The sequence below is a fragment of the Poecilia latipinna genome, unplaced genomic scaffold (genome assembly GCF_001443285.1).
Source record: "Poecilia latipinna isolate Pla-1442-1.1 unplaced genomic scaffold, P_latipinna-1.0 Scaffold852, whole genome shotgun sequence".
NCBI lineage: Eukaryota > Metazoa > Chordata > Actinopteri > Cyprinodontiformes > Poeciliidae > Poecilia > Poecilia latipinna.
This window is the reverse complement of record NW_015113468.1, coordinates 55044-76055: the sequence shown is the minus strand read 5'-3', so window position 1 is coordinate 76055 and position 21012 is coordinate 55044. Positions and strand designations below refer to the sequence as shown.

General features: G+C 39.8%; 1 protein-coding gene and 2 long non-coding RNA genes across 3 annotated transcripts; all 3 read right to left on the bottom strand.

Moving 5' to 3' along the window:
* Positions 1 to 1710: 1710 nt before the first annotated feature.
* Positions 1711 to 20026, bottom strand: LOC106956874 (uncharacterized). The gene is made up of 4 exons (XR_001426843.1): positions 20015 to 20026; positions 5604 to 6221; positions 1931 to 1988; positions 1711 to 1839 (listed from the first exon to the last, which is right to left on the bottom strand). It is a non-coding gene; the product is annotated as an uncharacterized LOC106956874 (long non-coding RNA).
* Positions 5793 to 17287, bottom strand: LOC106956873 (sushi domain-containing protein 6). The gene is made up of 5 exons (XM_015047966.1): positions 16973 to 17287; positions 11392 to 11493; positions 10414 to 10611; positions 7521 to 7653; positions 5793 to 7167 (listed from the first exon to the last, which is right to left on the bottom strand). Exons 2-5 carry the CDS (start codon positions 11483 to 11485, stop codon positions 6840 to 6842), a joined length of 753 nt encoding a protein of 250 aa, XP_014903452.1. The 5' UTR covers positions 11486 to 11493; positions 16973 to 17287; the 3' UTR covers positions 5793 to 6839.
* LOC106956875 (uncharacterized) lies at positions 8963 to 10224 on the bottom strand. The gene is made up of 2 exons (XR_001426844.1): positions 10114 to 10224; positions 8963 to 9763 (listed from the first exon to the last, which is right to left on the bottom strand). It is a non-coding gene; the product is annotated as an uncharacterized LOC106956875 (long non-coding RNA).
* Positions 20027 to 21012: the final 986 nt, after the last annotated feature.

The window sequence follows — 21012 nt, the reverse complement described above, 5'->3', positions numbered from 1 at the left end:
CTTAGTGCAGCTAAAAATCAGATGTATCACGTTTTAATCGTTTCTGTTGTTTTAAAGATGAACAGCTTGCAAAAAAAAAAGTTTCGCTTGTGAAGCACTTCTACAATAATCTGCCATTTTTATTTTCATAATTACACCAAAAACCTTTTAAAAACAGCAACTAAAAAATGCGAATATCAGTGGCAATCCTGATCTCAGTGGCAATTTTTACAACTTTTTCTACTTTTTGTTTTTAACGATACATTAACTGTAGTTTGAGTTTATTTACCGTGCTAAATGCGAGCCTCCTGCGGAGCCACTCTGGTGGCGCTCGTTCTGATCCTCCCGGCGTCCCAGGCGGGCGGGGTTCATCCGACACTCCCTGTAAGCCAATGCGAAGCGATCAATCAAAAGAAAGGTTTCAGTAATCGACTCCCAGACTTCCCAGTTCTGACCCGGCTGGAAAACTGGAGCAGATTCTCTCCAGTTTGTAAATGGAAATCATGTATTTTACTAACCTCTTTACTGAAGCCATTACTAGCTGAATAAAAGTAGAGTTAGCATGTCTATGCTTGTGATTAAACACTAGTGTTTTATTTTCTTCCTTTAAGTTTGAATCTTGTAACAAATTATACCTCAAATCGCTGAACTGAAACAGTTTTGATGAATTAAATCGATGTGAAACATTCAACGTGTCGCTTTCAGGAGAAAAACAAACTTTGAATAAAAACTGCCAGGTTGTTTCTCACACAGAGCTCTGTGCCTTCTCGCCATGCAGTAAAACCTTCAGCCAGACTGTTACCTTCACACTGATTCTGCTCTAAAGCTGCTTCTCTGCAGAGCGGCCAATAAATGAATAAATACCATTTTCTGGAACCTTTTACTGTTTATTCTGTATGTACTCTTGAAATAAATAAAACTGTTTAAAACTAAAACTGCTGTGAGTTTGACTGATTTATCAGATGTTTGGTCAGGAAGAGCAGCAACACGTCTGGTTTTAAATCAATAATTCATTAAAATTGATGAAACGGTTCCAGTTTTTCTGCCAGAATATTTTATTTGGGAAAAATGTAAAATAATCTGCCAGTGACACTAGCACCTTTTAAATTCAATATTAAGGAATTATTGTATTGAAATGAGCTCATGTCTTACTGAAAAGTTACTTGCACATTAGTTTTGCCTCATTTCAAGTGTACTAAAAATTTGCATTACAAACTGGATTAAAACTACTAAATTTTGCAGTGTGCAGCACGGTGTTGGTGTTTGTAGGTAGAACTCAGTAAATGTCAGTTAAAACACAAAATTAAGGTTCATTTCAGAAATGTTCTACAAAAAAGTAAGGAGTTTGAAAAGTGAAAATATTTCAAAAATTTATAGAATTTAAATATTTTCAGAAATTTTTCTGGAAAAAAAATTTGAGTTTCAATGGTTGAAAATTTGCTTTATACTCAAAGAAATTTGAGAATTTTTTAAATTTGAATTTCAAGTGAAAATTTTGAAAAGATTTTTTGAGGAACATCTTCAGAAATATTTAAAAAAAAAAACTAAAAAGTTTTAGATTAATCTCAAATGATCCATTATTTCTGAATGTGAAAAGTCAAATACTTTTAGCTTTTGAAACTCAAATTTCCAAGTTTCTTCTAGAAATTTTCTCAGCATAATCTTGTATTTTTTGATGGAAATTTCCTCCTTTTTTCGGTCCGTTTGCAACGACCCCAACGCGCCGTTTCATCGGCGGCTGTTGGTCCTGATTACAGGAAAGCTGAACCTGCCGTCTCTCTGGTCGGACTTCCTCCAGACCAGCTGGTCATAAATTAACCAGAATCACATTTTAGCGTTACTCTGCGGGGTTTTCTGCTGCTAGTCACACACAGCGTCACATGAGCTGCAGCTAATCTGATCAACTCATGACAACAAATCAGCAGGTTAATGATTTACTGAAAATTCTTACCTGTTCCTGAAGTTTTTGTTTCGTTGTGACGGATTCATGGAAACTGCAGAACTTCTGACTTTAAATGGGAGAAAAGATTAAAATACTTTAGAGATATAGAAGTTTAAATACAGTTTTTTTCATTGTCTGAAGTTAAATCAAATCAAACTTCTCATGTTTTATGTCAGTCAGAATTACTAAAAACCAGAAAATGTTGCAAAATTTAGATTAACTTTCTTCTAATTCAGAAGTTTACATACATTAGGTCAGAATCAGATAATTGCCTTTTAAAACGTTTGGGATTTTTACCCATAATCCTCCTGACATATCATTCATGATGAAATGATCGATAATTTGATCAGTTGCTCAGTACTTGAATTGACTTTTTACCAAATACTTTTTCACTAATTTCTTGGATGGATACTTTTTACTTTTACATAAATAAAAATATGTTGAAGTGAGTAAACTTCTGACACTGAAGATGCTAATAAATTAATCTGACAGATTCTCTCACTATTACAGCAGTGTATTATGGTCACTGTAGATAGAAAAAAAGGAGGAAATTTACACCAAAACACAATTTTGAGATTAAGCTCATACATTTTCTAGAAAAAACTTGGTAATTTCAGTGTTTGGAAAGTTAAAAATTTGCTCTAAATCTCTATTTTCCAAGTTCCTTCTCAAATCTGAGACAAATCTCAAAATTTCAAAAGCCAAAAATGTTCCACTTTGGAAAATTTTCAATTTTTGAAACGGAAATGTCTCTAGTTTTTTCTAGAAAATCTCTGGGACTGATTTCAATTTCAGATTTTTTTTTCCTTGCAAATTGTCANCTTTACTCAAAGTTTCAAAAGTAAAAAAAATTAAACTTTTGAAGCTCAGAAATTTCCACATTTAAATAATTCTGGAGATTTTAGAGTCCTCTATTAGGAAATATTTGACTTTTCAAACTTGAATTGTTCAGAAAAAACTGGACATTTCTGAGATAATGTATGGTCAAAATGTATGATTTTTTTCTTGTAAATTTTTGACTTTTCAAACTCAAACTTTCAAGTTTTTTCTAGAAAATTTCAGAGATCTGAAAATGTTTTTTTTCTAGCAAATTTAAAACTGGACAGAGTTTAAAAAGTGTCGAAGCGTGTGCTGTGGTGGTGCAGGAGGCCTTGGTCCTCAACGTGGCTGTCGCCGGTTTGTTTCCCGGCCTGGCCACCTTTACGGCATGTCTGCCCCCTTCTCTCGTTGCCCACTTTCCTGTCAATTCGCTGTCGAGTGAGGGCCGCAAGAGCCAATAAAACCTTAACAAATAAAAAACTCAAAAATTTTCTAGAAAATTTTGGAGATTTCTGCGATAACTGTCAAAGATTTCAGTTTTTTCTTGCAAATTTTCAACTTTTGAAACAGAAATGTTCAAGTTTTGGCCCCAATACGCCGCCGTACATTATTGAGTCTTAAATTTGGTGAACCTAACCGTCCTGAAGCAAGATGAGTTTGGTTCTGGTTCAACTTCAGTGTGAAGGCCCAAACGGACCATGATGACGTCAGAACTGCCCCCGGCGGTTTCTGGTAATTTGCCCTTTTGCTGCTCCTGCCTCTGATTCACCTCCTGTTCGCTCAACCAGAAACATTTTGTGACTAAAGGAGGGACATTTCGTCTTTTCACCCCCGTTTCTTCATCCATTTCTCTTATCTGCCAGGACGTGACGTCATCGCGTGTAGACGCGCCCGCAGCCGTTGCAAAACAAACGCTGGTGTAATTTTTAAACTCCTCTCTTACATAAAAACAATAATTGCCCCACGGTCCCACGTGGGAGAAGGAAGTGTTGGTCAGGATCATTCATCGAACCGAGCTGACTGCTTACAGTAAGCCGGACCGGACCGCCGCCTCCACTCCTGACTCATCGATCCACTTCCGCTTTTTGTGGTCGGAACTCCGAGGATTCAAACCAAAGCAGGAAGTGGGAATCTAAACTGGCTACTACCGTCACATGTCAAGTTAGCGGTAGCTGTCCAGTCTCTTATTTTTCAGTTTTTATCACTGTGGGACAATAATGGACATTTCTGTTCTATTCTACCAAAAACTTAATTTCCTGAAATCTTCAGGATCATTAAGATGTTTTTGGTAAATCTGAGACTGGTTCTCCTTATTGCTGAATCATGACCTCTGACTCACCGTCATCTGTAGATTTGGGCCAAGAGTTGGAAAGTAAATAGTTACATTTACTTTTTTTTTTGTTTTTTTTTTTTTGGAGGGGGTATTGTAAACATAATAGTTTTATGTTTGGTTAATATTATGAAGAATTGGTACTCTTACTTCAGTAAAATTTACAGACTGAGTAACTTCACTGAATGAAGAATAAACATGTTTCAACCAAAAATAAATGGACAGTTTATGTTGAAGTGAGACCTCTTGTTTATGCACCAACTTTGTTATTCTGTTATTTACTATCTGGTGAGTCTGTCGGCCATTTGGAGGTCAGGTGAAGGTGAACATGTATGGAAACTGCACATACAATCACTGGAAGTAATTTATCCATATGGCAAGACTCGATTATAATTAGCTTAAAAGTCATTTCAGGGTGTGTAACATTTTCAAAGCTATTTATATTTTTGGCCTGTTATTCAGCCATCAGATTGATGCTAATTCCTATTCTATCCATTCAGCTTTCAAGTGTTTTAGTAAATTTAAGCAATATTTCCTTAGAAATATGGCTGTGCACTCTGACGGTAGCAACTTGTAGTAATGAGATGCTATTTCAGGCTTTAATAGCTTTGCTGATATGCTAACTCCTTTTAGCAAAACTTGAACACAACAATAGTCTTTTCCATCAGATCGCTTCTGGAAACAGAAATTAACCGCAGTGGCTTTAGCGGATGGCATTTGTACGTCAGATTTACGGGACTACCAGAAATGCGTGAATACAAAGGTTCCGGTAGGTGTTAAAATTTTTAACGCATTAAAATCTATATATTAATCGAAATTGACTGTTAAGTCCCGGCTCATATGTACGCATAACTTATTGGCATTTTAATGATTAAAGCATGTTATGATCAGTTACTCGTCCTGTTCATCAATATTTTTTACTCGGACTTAATTTCTTGGACAGTTAATTTTACTTCAGTAAAAATATGTTGAAGTAATTCCACTTTCGAGAACATTTTTAGCTCCGCCTCTGATTGGGACATCATGTGTTGGTTATTGCGAAAAATAGACCGATTACACTTCTGTCATAATTTAACATTTTACAACCCTGTGCTTTTGGGATGTTTTTTCCTCTTAAATTTTTTTTTAATTTGTCTTTGGATTTACTCTATCTTTAAATATTAAGATTAGAAACATGTATAAAGCAAAACACACACACACACTTAGTCCACTATATGCTGTTCTGCTGAAACAATTACTTTGGTAACTTGAAATTTCAACATAAAAATAAAGCAGAAATCCACCTATTTTTTACTTTTCTAACCCAGATTTTCTCTTTCCAAGTGAAAAAAGTCCCGATTTGAGTGACTGTTAGCTCGACTCCCCCATTAAACATCTGATTCTCTGAGCTACTGCTCGATGTGGTCGGATTCTGAAACAGTCACATTTCCTGCAATAAATCCTTTTTTAAAAATCTTGAAAGCGAACCGAAATGGTGCAAATGCTATAAGAAACCAGCGACACGAAGCAAACCACATCGGAGTTTCGACTAACCTTCAGCAGGAGAAAAATCCTTTTCGACTGGCAAAATACTCCCAATAAACTCATTCTTATGTTATATTTAATCTTTTTAAATTTAATTTATTCACCTTCCTGGTGATTAAAGAGAAACGAGCCTCGCTGCGTCTCCGTCCATCAACTTTCACAGCTGAAACTAATTACGTCACAAATCAGACCAACATAAACGCTTCAAACATTTATTATATTAGAATTCTGTGCAATAATACAATGTACAAATAATCATCTGCAAGTATTACAATCCTTTTAACAGCTACACAAAATCAAACATTAAATACATTCAAGGTCTGAAGGCATCCCTGCAGAAATAAAAACAGGGAAGTGTCCGAAGCTTCCAGGCCATTTAAAGATTTTTTTTTTTTGCAGGTTAAGAAATAAAAAGCAAAACACAAAAGTACATTAGTCTGATTTAAAGAAAATCAGTCTTAGGTAGTAGATTTAAATGCTATATTAAAAATATAGATATTTACATTCCGCTCTCCACTGATTACAACAGAAACCCATTTGATTGTTCTCATCTCTCAAAATATATTTATTTTATGTACAATTAATAAAACGCTTAAATTACTTTCATAAATCTGTGCACCAGTCTGACTGCACCTGAAGACGTGCAAAAGTCTCAGACAGGAATGGCGTAGAGTCGATCGCCATGGAAACAGGAAACGTTCCTGTAACACAGCCCCATCACTGAGGGGAGGGAAAAACGACGTCTCCAGAACTGAAAACACGCCTAAAACATTTACATAAATTAACGTTTAACAGCTTAGAAACCGGCCAGGAGGAAAACAACATCCAGCCCAAGCCTTACATTCATAACACACACACTCAATACAATCAACATTTTATTTAGAAAAACGCTTCAGTCCTCAGCCAGCTCCGTCGACGCACTGGGCGCTGCGGTGGGGGCGCCAAACAGCGGGGATTTTTTTCCAAGTCAGCATTTTTTGAACCTGTGTAAGTGTTATGATCAATAACAGAGGCATGTTATTGACTCATGTACCTCAACGTACAGAGTCCTGTGTTCTGTGCTGGCCGATCGGATTTAGTCAGCTTCGTCTAAAAATCATTTCCGTTCTGAAGCCGTGCAGCTGCGGCCAATCAGGAAAAGTGCAGGCGGTGGAGGAATCAGCTGCTCCTCCTTCATGTTCATCAGATGAAACGCTGAAGATCACCAGCTGTCACAATCGCGTCTCCACAGGAGCTCCTCGGCGATCAAGTGTCCTTATCGTCCGATAGATGGCGGATGTTCCCGTCGTTCAGCCGGTCTCTGGATCGGGACGATGGGACCTCTTCGTAGGGCGGAGGGGCGTTCTCCGGGCTCTGGATGGACAGCAGGGGCTGGTGGCCGCCGTCCGGCTGGCCGGCTGGAGGCGACGGGCAGAAGCCGGGTTCCTCCTGGGCCAGCAGGAGCTGGGTCGGTCCCGGGGCGGAGCAGGGAGGGATGCGCTGCCCCCAGCTGCCGTACACCGCCTCTTCGTAGGACGGGAGAGACACGGAGAGGCCGTCCACCATCAGGTCCAGCTGGTCGGAGGAGCGGCGGCTGCGGGAGACAGGAAGAGGAACCTCACATTATTTAAAGGTAATTAGGAAATGAGTTTTTAGTTCCACTTATCGTCAGTTTCCTACAATGACTTGGGCCGTGTGGAAGTGGCACAAATGAGTTTTGTTTTGGGTGAAATGATCGGAAGTGGGCGGTTCAGACCGACATGAAAATGTCAGAGTTGGTCATTTTGCCTGATGTGTGAACGTAGCCCAAATGATTTTATTTATCATTCAGTCACTGGACCACAAATCCAGATTCAGATCCAATTATCATTCAATTCAACCCAGTTTGGATTTCAAAACAGTTTCTGTCGATCAGATTTGGCTTCAGCTGCTTGGCGTTCTTCTTACCCGTGCGATCGGCAGGGGTAGAGGCGGGACTTGACGATCAGGCAGGCGGTGGTGGTGAGCAGGAAGATGGACACGCCCACCGCGGTGGTGGCCATGCTGGGCATGTCGCCATCGGGCTTCATGCTGGGCCCGTCTGTGGAGGAGGGCAGAGACGCAAAAATGTTAAAAAACATTAATTAAAACGATCACAGGTGGAAGAAACTCTGTAAAACACAAACTGAATGGTTGAAGCTAGGAAAGAAAAAAGGAGTAAATCAATTATTCCCTCTGGTTCCGATGTGTCTTTTTTTATACGTTTGGACAGTTATGATGTGTAACCATGGCAACAAGGTATTGCTTTCACAACCATTAGCAGCTGATTTCAGAAGCTCAAATAATATCCGAACTACGACCCCAAACCTCCGAGGAGCTGAAAAGGACGAATCCTGGATGCAGAGAGAAAGAAAGTTCAAACCATCTGTTCCAGAAGAGGAGCAGCAAAAGCAAAGGAGGAGGATTAGCAGAGTTTGCTAACAAACGATTGTCACCCAGGACACGTTGCTGTGGAATATCGTCTCTGCTGCTAAAGGTTCACAACTTACTGTGAAGATATGAGTAACAAACATTTGGGGTAAATAAAGTATTTCTGAATTTAATTCTTCTGAACAAAACTTTAAAAATAAAAACCATCAAAACATTGTAAACTAAAGGAGATTATATAAAAACACAGGTTAGGATTTTAAAGGATTAATGTACTTCTTGTTGAGAGACTCCAGCTGTTTGTGGCGTTTTGTTGCCAGTAATGTCTGTTTTCAAAGGACACGGGGAAACGGGGTTCCACAAGGCTGAGTGCTTGGATCCCTTTACCTCATAGTAAAACTGGAGCCCATTTGGTTCAAATAATCCACTAATGTCTCAGATTATTACAACACAGAGCATCATCATCCACTGCAGAAACAGGAATTTGCAGCTTCTGTTTAATTGTTTATGCATTTCATTATATTTCTGTAAAATATTTAACTTGACGCAGGTTTCCATCGGTCTGAAAGCTTGAAGGAAATCTATCTCGGTTAATTTATAGTGGCTTTGCCCGCTTCCTCTTTGTGCGCTCTGACTTCCTGTTGCTTCGCGTTCGACTGAATGGCGACAGAGGAAGTTGGAACAGTTTGAGAACAGTGAAGCTTCTAGTTCCTCTGCAGCGAGTCAGAAAGTCTCTGAGCGGATCTGCTAAATAGGTCAAAAGATAACGGTGATAAAGTTGCTGCGTGTTGCTAAAGGAGGAGATTTTCAGGGCGAAATCCGGCAAAACTATTAAAATAGTTTTAATAAAAGAGAAGTTATCCTCTTGATTTTCACAGACAAAGAAACTAAAGTTTCTTTGTCTGTGAAACTTTAGACAAAGAAACAGACAAAGACAAAGAAACTAAAGTTTCTTTGTCTGTGAAACATTCTCTCTGCTTCTCTAGGAAGCAGAGAGAATGTGAGCAAGTAAGGGAAGTAAAGTTGTGCAACCCCAATTTTAAATGTTGGAAAAAACAGCAAAGCCTCATAAAATGACTAACTGCTGTTAGTATCTGGGTCAGAAGCGACCGTGAGTCAGTAGATCATAAACTGAGAAACGCTGCACTCGGTCAGCGCTACGGGAAACGTTCAGAGTTGCCCAATAACCTCTGCACCAGAACTCGTACTGCAAAACAGAATCCTGCAAATTTTTCTGTGAAATGTGCATCGAGAAGGTTCCTGTGTTTTGTGTAAATGTTCGACTTGGTCAGCTGAAACGGCTCTTCCCCATTTTATTCAGAGCCCGTTTTATTCTGCTTTTAAAGTTCACTTAGCAGAAGTCCTTTTATTCATTCATTGAAATGATCGTAAACAGGAATTAAGAAAACAATATCCAAAAGATTCTTTCATAATGTTTGAATTGGACGTTTTCACTGGAAGCTGCAGAAACTTTTCACACTTCCAACCATTACGACATGTTCAGCAAACTGCATGTCATCCTTCAAGAGAAGTTTCCAAAACACGAACAGAAGGGAGATCAGCAAGAATCAGGTGGGGAACCACAGGGCTGAGTGATCGGACCCCTTATCTTGATGGGTTCTTTCAGCTGCCGTCTTCCAAGAATATTTCTTAATCACATTTTTAGCTGTTAGGAAATGTCATCTTGAACTAGTAATATTAATGAGAAGTTACGCCCACCATGCAAATCAGCATAAAAAGCCGTCATTATGACGCTGTAATCTGAAAATGTAATCCCTGCTAACCTGCATGTGCAGCTCAACTAGGAGCAAATGATTGTTTTTAATCAGCAGAAAAGAGAATCCTGTTCCAACAGGTTTAACTGAGACCGATATTTTAAATTATTTGGTTAAAACCTCCAAAACATTCGCTTTGAAATAAGATACATGGCCAGATCTCATTTCCATTAATGTTCATTATAAAAGCACCAGAAATGTAAAGTGTTTTTAAGCCCAGATTGGTTGGATAAAGGCGTCTGTTTGTTGGACAAAATGTTTTATGCAATTAAACCAACTGAGATCTCCAAGGTGAGCTCTCCAACAGCAGGAAGTGGATTATAGTGCAGGGCATTCTGAGTAAATACAAACATGCTAACCTAGCGTTAGCGCCTCGTGGTCTTTTGCTAAAGACAAACGAGAAATCCTCTCCATTTTTGTTTCCATTTCTTCAGAGGTTTTTGTGTTGTTTCCTTCAGCAGTTCTTGGTGCAGCGCCCCCACAGGCGAGGAGGGGAACAGGTTTTTAAATTAGTTTGGTTAGTTTGACTCAGTGCAGCAAGAAAGAGAATAACTGCAGCTAAAAATATAACAATTTTGGTCCCAATTGAACCAAATCCACTGGACTATCAGCCTCAGATTCATCATGATTATCTTCTGTTTTTCTGAATAAATTCGTACCTTTCATGGGGAGGCAGGGCGGGATGGGGGTCCACCTCCCCCGCTGACACCTGGAGCTGGGCTTCTTGTTGCCCGTGTGGTATCCGTTCTCACAGAAGATCTGGATGACGGTCTTAGGAGGAAACCCGCGGCATGGAGACGGGTCGCAGCGGAAACCTCCATGTTCTGGTACCAGAGGGTGAGAGCAGTTCAGCCGGCCTGCAGGGTCAGAAACAGGTCGACAGACAGGTGAGCGGGTTCTGGAGCTGTCTGGCCAATCTCTGATCTTTAAAATGCCTGACCTGCCGATTCCAATTTTGAACAATTTTCTTTATTTTTTATAACAATCAATTTCCATTTTTTAAAATCAAAATCATTGAATCGTTGCCAAACAAACAGGGCAAAGCAAACGAGGCAGATTTTTTAAACCTTTGCAGAGGGAGAAAAAGATTGATGGATCGGTTTGCAATGGAAGCACTGGCCGATCACAGATATTCAAAAATTTATTGATTTCTTTGTGCATAACTAACAATTACTTTCTGTATTTGGTCTAGAAATGTTAAAGTTTCAACTGTTAAATCAAAATAAAGAAAATCAGTCAAAAGGTGATGGACAAGAAGTTGTTTTTCCGGCTTCACGGTGATGTTACGTGCAAGTGAAAGTTTTCTACGTTGGCGTAGAAAACATAAGCTCCCTCGCCGGGACTTCCGTTATCGCCTCAAGGCGAGTCAGAAAAACATTTTAACTTCCTACATGTTAAAATGATAGTTTAAAATGAATGTAATTATGAATAAACCAGCTTCAGAGGAAAAAAACTTTTACAATAAGTTAAACCAGACGGCAGGTTTCAAACCTCCAAAACACAAACACGTTTAGCAAGAAGACAGTAGAAAAAAAACACAGTTTCACATTCAGTCACGATCAGAAAGAGTCTTCAGAATGAGTCAGAACCAAGCCATAAAAAGGTCAAAGGTTGCCCACCAGGTGTGAAGAAAGTACCTGCAGAGAGGAGCGGGGAGGAGACCAGGAGGAGGAGTCCACAGACGAGACAGATGCGTCCGCTCGGCCATGAATACTGGACTGGCGCCGACATGAAACTTCCTGAAGAGATGGAGAAAAATCCCCGACATACTTAATATTTTCACACCGAGTTATTCAGAGAATCAACTGGCCTCTTAGGATATTTTTAAATCCAAAAGTCTAAGACCAAAGAGGACATGTTGGTTTCTGGTGTCTCAACAGAGACTCTTGTTTCTGGGCAGCTGAAAAACTAGAGCAGCAGCTTGAAAACATAAAACCAGAGCAGGAGGTTTTGGGGCATTTCACAAGAACTCTGAACAGACGTACAAAAACACACACAGGTCAACATTTATACCCTTATTAAGACTTTTCATCGACTTTCGTTCAAATTGGCAACCGTTTTGTTCCCCCAACTCTACAAAAGGGTTCTGCCGCATCAGAATGGGTTTACGGTCCCATAAGGTCCATCGGTCTGCAGAAAGTCAGGTGAATATCACAGAAACGCTCCAAACACACAAGTTGGTATTTCTACCCTATTAGGACTTTATATTGACCTCCATTCATCTTAGTCATTTAATTTATGCCTGACCACAACCAACACTGGATTCATGTCATACTTAAACCATAAAATAAAAAAGCAGGTTTTATGCATTAATTCAACAAAATACTTACAACTTCCTGCTATAATAGTTAAAAACCACCAAATATGCCTTAATACCCTGCTAGCATGCAAGTCTGAGCTTCAACGGTCACTGAGCTCAAACCACATCCTGACACTCTCCACCGATGAGAGGCAGGAGGTTCTGCTGGTCCCACATCTCAAGGTCTGTGATGTTTGTAGTGTTTTATCTGAGGCAGGTTAAAAACGGCATCGATTTCAAAGTAACGCTAACTGTGTTTATACTCGCCTTGCTGCACGATTTAGCAGAAACGCACTAAACAGAGCATTTCATGGTAAAAATATCACAATAATAACCTTTGGGAACATGAGTGTGCGAATACCACACACACACACACACACACACACACACACACACACACGCACAAAGCTAACATGTTTATTCAGTCTTGTGTTTCTCCAAGACGTTTCATTTTAAATGCACAATATATTTTTTGTACAATCTTGACTTAATTACTGCTCTGAAGTATCAGACTCAAAAAAGGCAAAGTACCTTTTTTGAGTCTGTATACTCCAATTAACAATTAATCAATTAATTGATTATTATTTAAATTAATTGTTTCAGCCCTAATTTTGACATTTGTAATTTCTCTACAAAAGAAATGAGAAAACAAATTATTCAAATCAGAAATCCAATCTGCAATAGGAAAAAAAAATATTTCAACAAACAATCCATCGTTTCAGGTTTATTTTAAATGATTAAAATTTATTTTTCAACTCTACCGTTTCCAGATCAACATTTTCTTTTTTGTGTTTGTGCATTTGAGCATTTACTGCTGACCTTTGCACCTCATCAGGCCACTCACTGGATCCGTTCAAAATCAACAAATAAAAAAACAGATTTCACCCCTGAAATGTTTCTGCAGCACAGAGAAAACCAACCCTGACAAATTTCCCCTTTTATTTCAGTTAAATGGATGCAAAATTATTCCTATGAACTACTCTGAGCTTCTGCAGTAAAACTTTGACATCTTCTCCACTTCAACATGAAACCCAGCCTCGCTGCAACCTTTCAGCCGACTCAAAGTGAAACCCCTCACCTGAGAGTGTTTACAGTTTCAACAGAGCCCATATTGACCGACACTCATCTGGAAAACAAGCAGAGCTTCTGAGGTGATGCTTTCTGCCCCTCTCTCCTTCATTCCCAGACAAACACGGCCTGTGAAGCGCCAGACCTCTGCCAGCATCAAACCAAATGCCACAGTGTGTGAAAATGTGGGTGTGTGGGAGTGTTTTCGCCGCCTTCGGTGTGTGTGTTGGGAGCTTTCATGTCAACAGGGATGCCAGTCATCCCGAGAGCAGCGGAGGGGAGGGCCCGGCGCCACCGCAGCACGAATACGCCAACACCTCCGTCTGATGCGACTGCGACCTGCGTGGGCGCGCCGCGTCTTAGTCAGCGCTGATATTAGGCCTGCTGCTGTCAGGACCAGGAAGGCTGCAGAATTAAAGCCACTGATCAAACATTCAAAATGAGAAAATTAGCATCAAATTTGTTTCAGCTGCAGGAAAACTGGAGGAGAAAATCATTTCCCTCGTCTCAAATTCAGAATAAGGAACAACATGATCTGCGTTGAGTCATAAATGTCAGATTTCCTGCAGATATCAGCCATTCACAGCCAGGAACGAGACGCTTTTCATGCAAGTTGTGCTGCATCAGCCTCTGCTGTGACGATTCACAACGTTTCCAGCAGAGCTGCAACCTTAGTAATCAATTATTCTATCGAACGATGATCATTTGGAGCAAAGGAAGCATCTGCCACTAAAAATACCGTTTACTAATCTGTTGATTAAAAAAAGATAATTAGGTCATAAAAGGTGCTTAATATGAGTTTGTTTTACTAAGTTTGAACCAGATGAAGGTAAAACTGCAACTTGAGGAGTTCTGTGGAGAAAATAAACAAAGAAGATTTTTCTCATTTTAAATGCAAATTGTTTTTATGTTTTGTGAAGTTTGGCTTAATTATTGGTCTTTCTGAGTTGTTCGTTTGCCAAAAGAAAAAAGCAGCGGTTTTATTTCTAAGCCTTTAAATCTCCTGAAGTTCTGGATGTTCCAGATCAGAAAACCAGGATCTGGTCCTGAAGTTGCATAACGTTTTACCGATTTCTCCCACAACCGACACTTTCAGCATGCTGACGTTTCCTCCTGCAGGGTTTTCGCTCCGGCTCAAACGTTTACAGCAGCAGGTTGTGGAAACACTTAGCATACGTCATCAGGCTGGATGAGGAGCATCATTTGCAGCTTTGATGGCCTTTTCTAGGGAAAAAAAAACTTCCGGGACACAGGAAGTGATGCGCTTTGTTTCCAGCCACAACATTCGACTCGTTTGGCACAAACACAGGAAGACGAGACGCAGCGTGAGCGACGCTGCTGCAGACAAGAGGAGGAGTTGTGAGGGGAAAACCCTGAGCAGGAAGAAGCTGCAGGACGGACGGCAGAGCCAAGTGGCTCACATCTGACAAACTGCGTTTATATTAAACCTGCAGTTTGTAACTATTTTTGATGACATATTTGTTAAAACGGTCACCATGTCGTGACAGTATTATACGAGTCAGATAATCTATAAAAAGATCAATCTCCTACACCTCCTCCCTGAGCTGCTGTTGCCTGAAGAAATGCACCACAGACCACCAATCAGAGCCAGGAGGAGGGGCTTAGCGCTCTCAATCACCCTGATGTACTCCCTGAAAAATGTGCTAATGGTGGAGAAACAAGTTGTATTTTAAGGAAAACAGTTAATTTTACCATCAACAGTGGCTATGCTAAGCATTGACAGCATGCTATGCTAGCAGAGAGCAAGAGGGATCAGGAGGTTGAGCAGCACCATACCAGATTGTGACTGACAGCACTATAACCCGCCTCAAAGCTCTGATTGGTTGGTTCACAGATTACCTTGAAATTGATCAACTGAATTACTAATATGTTTTTTAATGACTTATCGCGATTTATAGCTCATTTACGTGTGATTTTAACTTAATTTCTGATTAAATAGAAACACTGAAATTGCTTATGTTATTTTTTAGACGTCTGCAGAAAATAGACACAGATTTGCGTGTATTTGTAATGAAAACGCTACAATCAGGCTGATCAGCAGCTGCAGCGGGAGGCTGGATGTTTACATCGGCTGCCCCGCGTCTCCAGGTGAAAAAACCCACAGCGAGGCGTGATGGAGCCCACGGCTCCACATTCAGCTCTCTGGGATGCAGAAAGCTTTGTTTTTACGCTCATATGTGCAGTCAGCTGTGAGAGAAGCCATTCAGCATGCTTCTGCACAGAGACAATGCTGACAGAGCATAACGGGATGGGCTTTCACCACATCCCTGCTCTCTGACACAGATCGGATCAGAGCAACTCCACCAAAATAACCTCAAAACACAAGCAGGTGAAGCTTAAAACTGCTTTGTTTTGGGTAGAAGCCGAATCCAAACTGATTTTTTCCTGAACTATGCACCCTCGGTCATGGAGGGAGTCACCAGAAAACATGAAAACTCAGCACTTTTATCCAAAAAAAAAAAAAAAAACACACTTCTGCAACATCAGCGTTTCACTTCTGCTCCTAAAGTTTCGTTTTAACCTTTATGAATTTTGCATCAGGCTTTCAGCTTCCAATAGCGCAATAAACACATTTTCTATTTAAATAATGCAAACAGGGCTGGATTCAGGAGGACCTGGGCCCTGGGCTGAAGCCAGTTTGGTGCCCAAAACATACAAGGTTTCATCTGCAAATTACTTTAAATTGATCATCTTTTGTTGTCGTTTTTAAAGCACATTTTGAAGCTTTAGAAAATGGTAAGATTTGAGAAACATCCTCAATTTTGACAAAGAGTTTAGGTGTTTTTGACTTTTCTCAAGACGAGTCAATGAACCAAGTAAAAAAAATGACCAAAAATAATCAAACAGGTTCTGATGTAGTGAACTTTCCACCCACTAGAGGGTTTGTCCAGGGGAACTACATTTTTCAGAGACCAAACCAGAAGATGGAAACAAGTTTACTTTTTTGCAACAGTTCATTAAAATTTGCATGTCATTTGGATGGAAACATAGCTATTGTTATGCAGAAACATCGCATGTAAAGGCCTTGTCAACATAGAACTAGTTTTTCCAAATTTTCTGAATTTATCCTTTAAAATTTCTAGAGAAACAACAATAAAAATTTTAAATCCCATCATAAGTTGCCAATATTGTGGTGGTAAACAAAACATCCTCTAGCATGCTAAAGGGCTAACCCATTCAAATGTGCGCCTAGCTTAAAAATCATCAGCCGATTTCAGTTGTACAAGTCCAGTGAGTAAAACAACCAATAGTTTTTTCTATCATGTTGATAAACGCGTTTTGTTTTGTCTCAGTGTTGAAAGGGTCAGAAAATATTGTTTTTCCGGATTTAAAGGAGTATAAATACAGGTTATCAAGCCAAAGTTTCACGTCGAAGCATATCTGGGGTAAAAAAAAACCCGTGTGGCTTGGGCACCAAACCGCATCCTACTGAACGCGGCCCTGCACAGACCCTCATCTCATCAGCTGGCCTCACGCTCCAGTCCATCGGTATTAATCCGCTAGTTTGTCCAACTACATTTACTCAGTAATCAATAAAACAGGACTCCTTATCAACAGCCAGGCAGAGGAAAACTCGCTTTGAATTGACCCTGTAACCAGTTTCACCGAGGATCACTGGAAACATGGAAAAGTGAAACTGGATTTTTTTTAAGGCTCCGTTTGGTTAATGTAAATAAATGAGCGAATAAACTGAAATGGTTAAAACAGGAGAGCAGAAGCGTTCAGCTCTGCTGGTATTCTAGAAATACATGTAGAATAAATCCCTCCGTCGCTCATTTAAAGGTGTTTCGTGTCTGAACATGTCCTGGTAAACGGTGAAAACGCCTCACCTGTGGGGCGGCGGTGCGGCGGGGCTGGCAGGCGGACTCCCGGTTCGGTTCCAGGCTCTGAATGGGGACGAGGCGGTCGGAGCTCCGCGGTCAGCTGACGCTCTCTGCTCCTGCTCAGCAACAAGTGAGACCTTTTCGGCTGCTCCCCTCGCTTTGACTCATCTATCAGCTGGGCTTCGCAGCGACACCCCGGCCTCCCATTGGCTGCTGGCGGTTAAGCCCCGCCCGCCGGCGCGGCGCCGTTACATTCTGGAAGCGCCGTCCCTTCTTTTCACCACAAACAGACCCACATATGAAAGAAAGGGGAAACTGTGGCCAGATAACGCATTTAAAATAAACATATAAATTGAGAATACCCGGAAGGAAGTAAAATCATCTCAGGGCTGCTTAGTGATAAAAGCCAGACTTCCTGCTGCTGACTTTTACCCAGAAGGACTAAAGAAAAACTCCCCAGAAGCTGAACTGAGACGATGTTCGAAGAATTGGTGCATACAACCTCAAAGGTATTTACTCAAAACTGCAACAAACAAAATGTTGAGATTCCGTGAGCTAAAGCTGAAAAATTAGCTTTCACTTTATTATAAACATTACATGAGAAGTCAGACGTCAAATGTTGAGTCCGTTTCTGACTGAACAGATTCCTGACTGAACAGTTTACTGACTGAACTGATTCCTTACTAACCAGGTCCATGAATGAACACATTCCTAACTGAAAATGTTCATAAAGTTCCCTGCCTGAACTGATCATGGATGAACAGGTTTCTAACTGAACAGATTCACAACTGAACTGATTCATGAATGAATAGGTTCATAAATTTGCTCTAGAAACTGCTTTAGACAAAACTTTTGAGTTTTTGAAGTGTACTGGCCGAATCCGTTCTGTCCGCCTGCTGCAGCACCAGCAGCACCAGCAGCAGCAGCTGCAGCACCAGCAGCACCAGCAGCTTCCACCCAGAAGGTGGAAGTGCTAAAAATACAAAGCTTTGCTGACTCTGCCTGTTGCCTGTAAGACGGCGTGGAAACAGATTTTTTTCTGGGTTTCCACTGAAGGTTGCGTCAGAAAGCAGGTGAGGAACCAACAGGTACGGCGGCGACCTCAGAACAGGAGAGAACGTCTCCAATCCTCAGGAGAAATAAAGCAACCCCGACTTTTAATGAATGTTTTAATAAACCTTTAAGCACAAAAAAGAACATTTCAGAAAATCATTTTCAAACACACTAAATGTTTTAAAATAAACTTTTGATTAAAGTTTTGAAAGTCAAACTTTCTAAAATTCTGCTTTTGCATGTTTAGAAAGGACTCGAATACAAACACAGCCTGTAAAAAGTCTTCACTCTTGGTGCTTTTACCTTTTATTGCTTTTACAAATCAATCCTGATCAGGGCTGCAGCTAACGATTATTCTAGTAATCAAATATTCTGACCATTAATCGATTAAAAATGGGACATTCTGCAAAATTTACATCTAACCATGCAGTTCAGCGTATTTTATGCGATAGTAGAAATGCACTAAAAGATGCAAATAAAAACTGAATTCTGTTTTAAATATAAAAAACATTAACATTATTTCCCAAAGTGAACGGATTTAAGTTTTCAACCGCAGCTGTGTCTTTAAAACCGTGAACTGGATCCACTGGTCTCATGATTTAATATCAATGAAACTGAACATTTTCCTCCAGACTTCCTGATTCTGTGAAATCACTTCCTCTTCAGGCACCTGGTTCCCTAAATCAGGGATGTCCAAAGTGCGGCCCGGGGCCCATTTGTGACCCTTAGAAGGGATTCTGCGACCCAGACTCAAGTTTAACTCAGGCCCTCTGGACCCGACTTGTTATTCAGAGAAATATTTCAAAATCGTCTTCAAATGGAAAATGTTGGTGCAGCACAAAGTTTTCTACTATAATCAGCACAAATCTAATTTTTGTTCCTTTTATGTGACAAAGTTGGGCCACAAGCATTCAGCAGCATTCAGTAAAGACAGATCCATTCACTAAAGTTTGCAAATCTGGAGAAAAGACTTCCTGACCCACTCTGGGCGATAAAATACCCGACTGCTGGTTGTTCTACGAAAATATTCAGGGTTGAATTTAATGCTGAAGAGGTAAAAATAAAATAAATAATTTGATAACATTCTGCACCAGAAACATCTAAACTCCCTCCAGAATTTCTTCAACCTAATTTATTTCTTGATGTGATCAGAACACAGACAATATCGTCTTTTCCAACAAAACATTTGCAAAAACTCTTAATGTGAAGTTATGTTTTTACAACAATAATAACATTTACAAAAATTCAGTTTCTATGCACCACAAATCTGGAACAAACTTCCAGAAAACTGAAAAACAGCCGAAACACTGAGCTCCTAAAAATGAAAACGAAATGTAGAGTAAATTTGAGTCAATAAATGGAAGATTGACCAAAATATTTGAGATGTGTTGATGATTTGGATGATTATTTTTCACATTTTGCAGCTTCTTCATGGTAAACCTCAACACTTTGAGGTTTGGTTCGTCCAGGTGAGAGGCGTTTACTTTGAACAAACTGTGGCCGCTGATTGGTCAGTTGCTGAATTGATTCATTCAATGGGTTCAACGTAAGAATCTTCATTCTTACATTGGAGATTTCGTCTGAGAAAATTTGCACGACTGAAAAGACGCCGTAAAGGAAGCAGCTAATTGACGCAACGTCACTGCAACCACAGGTGGAAAACCACATTTTCAGAACATTTCTCCCCAGAGCAGAGATAATCTTTCCTAAACGAAGCTGCTCTGCTTTCTAAAATCTGATTAGTGATGTTAGAGAAACTACCAGCTTAGACAAAAGACTTCTTCAAAGTTTCAGCAGCTTTTATAAATCATTTAAAATAAACCACAAAGACTGGCTGTTTCCAACATCCACTATTAAAAAAATACTTTGACTCGACATAAAGCTACGACATGCGCTTTGTGATGAGTTTCTGTCTGCAGAAAAACTTGGTCTGTTTGAAGGAACAAAGAAGCGACGGGCACACCCGAGTCAGAATCATCGCAAAGGAATGTCAACTTTAACTTCTGCAGGCGCTTCACTCACAGCGTGGAGGAAAATATATGTATATTTTTGCACATTTTAAAGTTTTCTCTGTGTCTTTTAGCACCTTTACTGTTGCTAAATTAATTGACTTCCATGTGGAAATGTGAATATTTACTAAACAAATTTAATTACAAACCGTCATTTACTTTTTGAAGGGATGATTTAAAACACACTGGCAGCTGAGAGGAGTGTCTCGTGCCTTGTAAGATTTGTTTTGTGTCTAAAATGGTTCCGTTTTATTGTCCCAGTGGTTTTTTAGCATAATTTATTTCCGTTTCTGGTGGTGGAGACAATGGAGACTTTAAACCTGAAGCCAGTTCTGCTTTTTTCCAGGTTCACATGAAGCAGAACATCAAAAATCTGCATTAGCTTCTGAGCGGGGACTCCAGTTTGAAGTCTCAGACAATGCTACAAAATATGCAAAGAAACTGTTTCTTCCTCATTTTTATTCACCATTCAATAATTATTACATCCGTTTAGCATAAATGCTGCTTCATACCTTCTGATTGCAGTTGGCCAGGGTTTTTTTTGTCAAACTTTTCCATTTTGCGCTGCTATTCTACACTATTCTAGTTTTATCTAGTTTAACCCTGTTCTTAGTTTTATTAGAAATTTGGAAAGAGTTAAAAAGTTGTATGTGATCAAGACGATCTGCAACCCTGACCCAGTTACATCGGTTCTGTCAGGAGGAATGAGCCAGACTTAACAGAGTTTAACTAAAACTAATGAAACAGTCATAGTTTGAACAATTATTTTTAAAACATTTATTAATTCTGAAACACAGGAAACTCTTATTGAATGCCAGGCAGTGTTTAAGAAACATTTGGTCTCAGGTGTAAAATCCTCTGGCGGTTGCTCTGCGTTAGAAAATGAGTCATGACTTCATAAACGTCATGGCAGCCGGTCGGCCCAAATGGAAATCAGAACCTTAACCACTGGAAATAAAGTGACATTTTCAGAAACTGTGCCAT